This window comes from Thermobia domestica, unplaced genomic scaffold, assembly GCF_964235325.1.
Source record: "Thermobia domestica unplaced genomic scaffold, izTheDome1.hap1.1 HAP1_SCAFFOLD_149, whole genome shotgun sequence".
Taxonomy (NCBI): domain Eukaryota; kingdom Metazoa; phylum Arthropoda; class Insecta; order Zygentoma; family Lepismatidae; genus Thermobia; species Thermobia domestica.
In genome coordinates, this window is record NW_027655897.1 from 176,030 (window position 1) to 185,000 (window position 8,971).

The following is an 8,971-nucleotide window of genomic DNA, read 5'->3' on the forward strand; positions in this document are numbered from 1 at the left end:
AGAAGTCCCTGGTGCATGTAAAAACCACCAAATGTCTTCCTGTGTTACGTTCTCTTCCAATTCCTTGTTTTCACCTTAAGTACATTTGAAATGGCACAGATTGTTTTATACCCGCAAATTTTGCCTAACACTTTGCAAAGTTTATCTGACGCTATTTTCGCAAGACCGTGAGTTGTTTCACTGGACAAAGTCTGCGATAATTCGCCCAACAAGAAGAGTGAATGCTGCAAAGCTTTCTTACAGGATTCCAACTGTCTGATAATTTCAGGTATTCTTGAGAAGTGGTTGTATATGTATTTAAGTTTGTTCTCAATGTCAGCATTTTTGAAACACATAAATAGTGGCTGCATCATCGGGACTTAGTGAATCTACAACTGTCTTCACTTGATTTAAGCTATATGCATAATATGGCATAGCTTCTAGCCACGAGCTCCACTGGTTGAGAAGTTACTGGAAAATTTTTCGCAACTTTGCGAAAGATCCGTACGCGCGATGGATCTTCCACAAATACTTTCTTTACATTTGATACAAGTGCGTCTACTGCTAGATATTAGCATCTGATTGTTTCTGCTACGCAATGAAGACTGTGTGCAAAACAAGTCAGGTGGACTAATTTAGGATAGGATACAACACTGTCTTCTATTATTCTATACAACATTTTATTCTACATCTGTGTTTACAAAGTGAGTCAGTTCACTTGAAATATAAACTACTTTCTTGTGATGTGCTAGTATGTAGCAATAAAATTCGGAAATATGCAGTATACTGCAAAGTTTACGATATATGCATGCACATCGAAATTCACTCAAAATATGCACTTATATGCACCAACACGTGAGTCTCAAACGAATCCTTGCAAGTCCATCGGAAAGAAGAAGACATTTTCCATACGTTTCTGCATGTTACTATAAACATGCATTTTGCATATAAATCCGGGCTGTAATTATTATTATTATTGGTCTTAATAATAATAACCATCTACCCTAACCTTTCAAGCTCAAGGAAAGAGAAGTTCAAAAAGTTTAACTGTCATTGTTACAAAGTTCGCCGTAAGAAGCGACATGAGAGAAACTGGTTTCCAACATGTTTTGGCAGGAAAGTGCTTTTTGTCTTTGATTTTTATGCTATTCAGTCTGTTATAAGTGTACAATATAATATTCGAAGGAAGTTTAGTGAAGATTCACTCAGTCAGTGCACAGTTCGCAAGTAGTACTCCAATTTTTACAAAAAACCACTGTACCTACGATTGCAAGTTATTTGGCCATTCACCAAGAAGCGCTGAGCAACCATTTACTTGAATGAAAGTGATCGCTGCCAAACTTATACGAATATAAACATAACAATTTAGGCGAAGTTAGCGGTCTTACTACTACATTCAACTTTCTCACACTGTCTCATTTTCATCGAGGTTCAAAGTATTATCTTCTGGATATTCAGGTAGCGGTTTGTGATTGGTTGAGGGTAGTCGGAGGATCGCATCGCTTGCCTATCTGCTTTATTACTCTCAAAATTTACATAAGAAATCTCATAGTTACAATAGTTATATAAACTAAGCGCAATAAAACAAATATGGGATTCGACAACTTTTACAAGTGAGGCAATAAACAGCAGTTTATTTGTCCCATAATACGTGAACTTTCAGAGAGTAAAACCTAATAACTTCACATGCAGCGGCAAGAAGTTCAGCCATATAAGTAATTCTCTACTCAGATTAGAATGCAACAAAATGGTATAATCTTGCCACCGCTAATTTGGTAGAAGCCAAGTCAGATTAAAAAAAAAATCATAAACCAACCAAATTGGTGCTGGCTACGCAATTATATTGAAATAATAACATGCTGTAAACATAGAAACAAGATCCAAGTAATGGGGTATGTAAGATTCCTCACCTGACAACTTCTGTATGACCGTGCTTTGCAGCAAGGTGCAATGGATAAAGCCCATGTTTGTTGGGGACATCTACATTACAACCAAAGGCACACAAGGTTTGAGCAACAGCCAGTAGACCTTCCTGAGCTGCAATGTGAATTGGAGTGTTCCCAGCCTGTAGTAAAATGTGGGACATTACTCATAACATATTAAACTGTACAAGTATCATACATTTATATTACAAAACATCGTTTATATCCATAAAATTTAGCAATATGGGAGAAAAATTGTATAAACCTACACCAACCCATGGATTGATTACAGTACGTTTTAACAATGATGATTATAAAGATTATAATGTATCAATTCCTTTTATCTAGTTATAATGTAGTTTAAAATACCGCATGGATTAAAGTGATTTACAGAAGATTACTCCATTACTTTACATTTAGAATCTACACGTGCGTTTGAAAATCCTTTGAACAAACTGAAATCTTCTGGCAGATGCCTCAGAGTTAGAGGTAGAGATCATATGTAATATGAAGAGCCTTTGGTTCGATCCCAGATTAGAGGGGTTACTATTGTGCTCATGAGTTTTCTTGGAGTCCTTCCGGTTCTTCCCACTCCCTTATTTCTATCAGATTTTGCAGCAGTCATTTCCATTTATCATCCGTTTGCTTAGTTACAGGAAATACTTGTACGTAGCCAAACTAAAAGTATCATTTTTGGTTAACACTTATAGGAACACATGTTCATTATAACGTAAAGGTACACATGCGATCATTTTGACCGTGTATGCATTTTTAATGTTTTTCACCTATTTTACTATTTAAAAAACACTGTAAAGCAATAAAAAGACTAAAGAACATTTAAATTACTCGTAACAAAGATTATTAGACATGACTGATAATAAATGTATTACAATTTTGAAACTTTTATAAAAACAGAGAGTTTACTGTTATTCAAAATTATCAACATTGACATATTATATACTGGTGTAAAGTTCACAAACTCCCTCTGTTTGTTCACACTCACACACATTCTTCAGCACAGTGTGTACACTCTTCTTTGACATTGTATACATATTCCGAGGTTGCATTTGATGCATTTGTGTTGCGTTTTTCTATCTCTTTCTGGTGGGCACTTCTCACATGTTTTCCTTTTCTGGAATCGATCATCAGGCACGCATTCAATCTGGGGAGCAGCATTGTTTTGCAATATTATGCGTGGTGATAGGAGCGGGGAAGAGAGGAAGGTATTGTGAACGATGAGCGCCAAACACAACCAGTGTTGCCAATATCAGAATGTAAAAATGCCCATCGATCAAATTGACCGATGTGTACTTATAGGTGTTAACAATTCTGTTGCTCTATAGTCTATGAAAAGAATGGTTGGCCATAAGCATTGTAAGTTGATGAGATACCAGTCTGTTGATTCCCATCGTCACTATTAGGAAACTGGTAACAGTTATAAGAGAAATACAAAGTAGTCCGCGAAATAATTAACGAATCTATATAGAATTGCGTTAATACATATTATATATATACAAGGTGTTAATGAACTATACCGACAAACTGTACGAGGTGATTCCTTACATCAAAATAAGAGAAAAAGTTCATATGAACCTGTGGCGAAAAGTGCATAGTTTCAGAGCTAGGGCAGTCCAAAGTCTCGAAAAAGTCAAATTTCAAGAGGCCCTATTTCGAATTCGAGAGACTGTGGATGGTGGTCCTTATCAGCGTAAAGGAAGTCACGCATATGCAATCCAAAAATGCATATTTCATTTAATGTTCAATAGGTGTACACAGTATACCCTGCAAGATGAAATTCCCAGACATGCCATCAACCGAATTTTGAGATATGCTTGGTCCAAAGTAGGCAAACGATAAGCCTTGATAGCAGTGAACACGGAATCCTTTGGCGCGATGTTGGAAGTATTAAGGATCGTCAGCAACCCGGACTTTCGTACGTGGGAAAACGCATGATGCGATGTTTTCTTTCACACTTATAAATGAAGAAAACGTGAAATATACCGTGACAAAATATATATCATCACGCGTTATTCCGAACACACAAAAGCTTGGAGCTGCTGGTTCCTAACACTTCTTTCCCTCTGAAGCATTAGAAGTCCATTGTAGTCAAGGCTTACCTCTTGCCAACTTTGGACCCTCCTTGAAATCAGGGTATATCTGAAAACTCTATTGAAGGCATATCTGAGAATTACACCCTGTAGAGAATACCCTCTACATGTATTGACAATTGATGAAATATGCGCTTTTGGATTGCGTATGCGTAGCTTCCTTTACGCTGATAAAAATCACCATCCACAGTTTCTGGAATTCGAAATAGGGTCTATTGAAATTTAGCTTTTTCGCGATTTTGGAAACTATGCACTTTTCGCCATAGGTCCATATAAACTTTTTCTCTTAGTTTGATGTGAGGAATCACCTCTTACAGTTTGTCGGTATAGTTCATTAACACCCTGTATATAAAGTGATTTTTTATAGTGTTTACAACTTCAATCAGTTATAATTCTTTATTGGAACCACATCAATGTGTGCACCTGCGGTCATTCTGGACACATCCCAACGAAAGTCGATTTCCTGCCAAACAGTAGCCAGCATTTAGGGGGTAACATCCACGATTGCTATTGCGATGCGATGTTTCAGTTCATTATCAGGTAGGGGAGAAGTGTACACCTTATCTTTCACAAACCCCCACAGAAAGAAGTCAAGTGGCATGTAATCTGGAGACCGTGGCGGTCAGGCAATTGGGCCACCACGTCCTATCCACTTATCTGGGAAACGCTGATCAAGACATTCCCTTACGTCTATCAGGTAGTGGGCGGGACGCCATCTTGTTGCCACCATAAGCGGCCATCGTGGTCATCTTCATCTAACCGTGGAACAAGAAAGTTCTGGAGCATATCAAGATAGGCGATGCAGGTGATGGTGCTCTCAGCAAAGAATGGTTCATACACCTTTGCTCTGGAAACGGCGCAAAACACGTTCACTTTGGAGCTGTTACGAACCAGCTCCATGTGCGCATGTGGATTTTCCGTGTCCCAAATACGACATTTGTGTGTGTTGACTCGGCCGGAAAGGTGAAAAATATATTCTTCACTAAATACCACATTGTTCAAAAATAACTCATCACCACTAATGCGATCCAACATGGTAACACAGAATTCATGACGGGTATGTTTATTTGCTTCACTCAGTGCTTGAATCAAGGACAGTCTGTATGGCTTCATGGATAAACGTCTACGCAATACACGCCAAACAGAAGTCTGAGGGATACCAGTTTCTTGTGATGCACGTCGTGTAGATTTTCGAGGACTGCGAACAAAACTCTTCCTAACTATTTCCACCACATTGTTAGTCACGGGTGAGCGCCCTGGGGCCTTTTGTGTCGAACAGAACAAAACAGAACAACCTATTTCAACAAATGTTTGGTGCCATTTGTACACTATTGGTCTGCTGGGTGGTTCCTTGCCGTACTGTGTGCGAAACTTACGCTGTACACTCGTTGCTAACTTCGTTTTTTCAAACCAAAACACGCACTTAGCTCTTTCCGCACTAGTGAAAGTCTTCATTTTCAACGACTGACCGGTGGCGTCGCGTGTGGTCAACTTCACAACTACTCACTACGTGAGTCAAACTTGAAATGTTTTGCAGTATAATGACATATAAACCGAGTCTGTATGTGGTTCCAATAAAGAATTATAACTGATTGAAGTTGTAAACCCTATAAAAAACAGTAACAAATATTTATATAAAGATCTTGAGAACTAAGAGATGAGCCTGATCAAATCCTGAAGGAAAAAGTTTACAGTCGATTTAGTATGTTCACAGACTTTGGATGTTTACCTTTATTATATAAATCTTCCACCTTTGATTCACGTACCTCGGGTTAGATTCCTGCTAGAAGCTAGTCTGTTTGACGTCTTCACTAACCACCATGAAAGGCTAGAACGTACATTCATTCAAGAGAAAATTGGAAGGAGTACATTTCCCTTAAGTACGGAAGTTTTATCACTATTGCTGTGTCTGTATTTTAAAAAATATAATAACTATATGCCTTAGTAACCCTTGGCGTCAATCACCGCCGACTACTGTTAACAATGCATTTCACTATTTTCAGCCTGTATTTCGGTATTAGGTTGAAAATGTATGTACTTCAATTCACTCTGTAAAAGTAGTCTTCCGATGACGCATGCAGATTTGATTACCATACCTAACCATCGTGTCTTCAAGATTAAGTACAATAATCTACTGTTTACCAACTCCACCTTGAGAATTCCCGTAAAACATAATTCCTAATATAGAACCCTATCTAAGCTATGAACGTCGGTTCTCCCATTAATTAAAAAAACTTATAGCATTGTTACTTCTAACATATCACGTTCCCACCTTGAATCTCCCTCTCTCTCTTTTCTAGTTCCTCTGTACGAATTTGCTTGTGGATTACCTGTACCCCAAGTGGGGAACATTTACTATGAGAATCACAAAACTACTTTATTTTTCACTTTATACAGTTATTTTCCTGGGATAGGGTTTTCAGTCTCGTAGCCAACCTCCAGTCTGCTTGAATGACTACATCTAGGTTTGCCAGAGAATTCACCACTCCTAAGCTTGGAGGACTCACATCCAGATTCATCGATCTTTCCCCACATTCAACACCTATGGAATCTTCACAGCACAGTACAAAGCAGCGTATGAAAATACTTAAACAAACCACAAATTATTAAGTGAAACATACCCAATCTTGGAGATCAAAATCAGCCCCTGCATGCAGAAGCAGCATAGCAACGTGTGTATGCTTCCGACACAATGCTAAATGTAGAGCAGTAGCACAGCGGCGATCCAACAGGTCTAAGCTTGCACCAGCATCCACCAGACAACGGACAGATTCTAGGTGTCCTCGCGCACTGGCAGCATGAAGAGGCGTTTCACCTTCCTAATAGAAATAAATGACAGAATTAACACGTTATACGATTCCCAGAGAAATAGGAAGCAACATGTCTCAAAAATACTTATTTCTATTAATTATTAATAGATAGATTGATAAGTAGACTAACCTTAATTCGAATAAGTAAGGTAACTAGTTTACTATTACATTTAAAAATTATTAAAATCACGCTATATAATTTAATCCACGATGATACACGCACAGGATCTGCACTTTGTCTCAATCTTCCTGCCTTCATATTCTACAAGATGCTACTAAATTTTCTTTGTGTATATCATCAGAATAAATGTACAAACAATACATGAATATCTATACTGAAATTAATGGCTAAGAGAAGGAATTCCTAAGTACCATATAACAATTGAATTCAATTTGCTGAAAGACTAAACGCAAGACTACCAAAAAAACTAGGTAATTCATTTGTGGCGAAATCACTTGTAGGAAATGAGAGGAACTCATAGTAATCAAAATGACGAGAACACTTTAACAAAATGTCATTAGCTGACTAATATAGCGCTGAACACCCTGTGTTCATATAGACATATAAATCGAAAATCTGCAGAGGAACAGCCTTATGCAGTACAGAATTCAGTTGTGTCAGTGATATTCGAGGACGGATTCTACACCGGACTTGCTGCTGCTCTAAAATTAATCACAGATATCCAATAATGTTCAAGTCGTATGGGATGGGATGTGCTGAAGTTCATCCTGATGTTCCTCAAACTATGTCTGAACAGGTTTGACTGTATGAATTGGCGTATTGTTATTTTGGAAGACCGTATCGCTGCTGGGGTACAAAATCTGCCACAGGGTCCAACTGGTCACTTAAAACATTCACATTATCACTGGTAGTAATTCGTTCTTTTGGAGTAAATAACACACTCAACAGAATATAATGAAATTGCGCTGAATACCAGAAAAAAGGCCGTTACCGTGTTTTAAGGTAAGAAGTAGGCAGCCTGGATCATACGTCTCTTTGAGCATCTGCTATACATAAACTTAGCCTGTTATTGGAAGATGACAGATCGGATCATTTTACTTTCTTCCAATCATTGACGGGAGAATGTGTTTTTCGTCGTTGGTACCATATTTTTCACGCTAGCACTGTGGCGCTAATGATTAGATGTCTCGAAATCGAAACTTGATAGCGGATATTAGGTTACGCAACTCTTGTCAGACTGTAATTGTGGTAACAGATCGTTCTACTAGATGACGAAGCTGACTGAGTGCTGCAATCAGTTATGTTGTTTCAGTGCTGAGTCAGTTATGCCGTATTAGTTCTATGTTTCTTTGTGACGATCTTCTTCAAACTTTCGGTGATCTCTCTGACTAAAGACTTGGGGTTCCATCCACTCTTCCTGTCCTCTGATGATGTCATCACCTTGGACACTATTGCTCTAGATACACTAAAAGTCCTGGACACACTTGCTCCAAGTAACCGCGCACACAATTTATCCTCTTAAAATTGGAGATCAGACATTTTGTACCACCAACGTCTGGCCTATTCTAGAATCCTTTGCAATCCTTTGTAGAATCCTTTGTAGAATCCTATATCTTTGGCAATCATGCTTAAATATTTAATAAATTTCCTCGTTGGTAACATACAAATAACTTAGAATTTCGGTTCTACTTTAGTATTCTCTCAAGCCTTTATTTGTATTAATGGCTTTAATGTAATTTTACAATATTTAAATCAAATTATGTTTTCAAGTGGGTATCTATCAATAACAGCACAACGGATGAAGCTACATTCATTTTAGTGATGGTGATTCTTCCACCTTATGTGAGGGTAATGTGAATGCTATTTTCCAAGAAAGTGATGAAAAATAACTGTTCTAATGACAAATGACAACTCCATAGCCTGAAACTGCAGAAGACAATAGTACAGTGAAATGGAAACTTGAGCTGAAAGATCGTCGTGTGTGATTGCATACTGCACTGACTAGGGATTACTCCAAAGCTGAACCTTAAATCTGGGGGATAACCTATATATTTTTTGAAAGGGTTTGTCGAGCAAGTTCCAAAACAGCTATCAATTCCTTGCCCCCACCCCTTCAGGGTTGCAAATATATAGAACAACTTGACCTATATATGCTATTCATCAAAGTGCTCCGTATGACTAGTAGATTAA

General features: G+C 38.0%; 1 protein-coding gene across 4 annotated transcripts in view; it reads right to left on the reverse strand.

The window, feature by feature from the left end:
• LOC145676400 (death-associated protein kinase 1-like) overlaps positions 1-8,971 on the reverse strand; it is a 397,918-nt gene that overhangs the window by 79,858 nt on the left and 309,089 nt on the right. For all 4 annotated transcript variants that reach the window (XM_081747256.1, XM_081747257.1, XM_081747255.1 and 1 more), the window contains 2 exons: positions 6,631-6,828; positions 1,890-2,044 (listed from right to left, as the gene is read on the reverse strand). In XM_081747256.1, the coding sequence (XP_081603382.1) occupies positions 1,890-2,044; positions 6,631-6,828 (353 nt within the window). The remainder of the gene's footprint in view (positions 1-1,889; positions 2,045-6,630; positions 6,829-8,971) is intronic.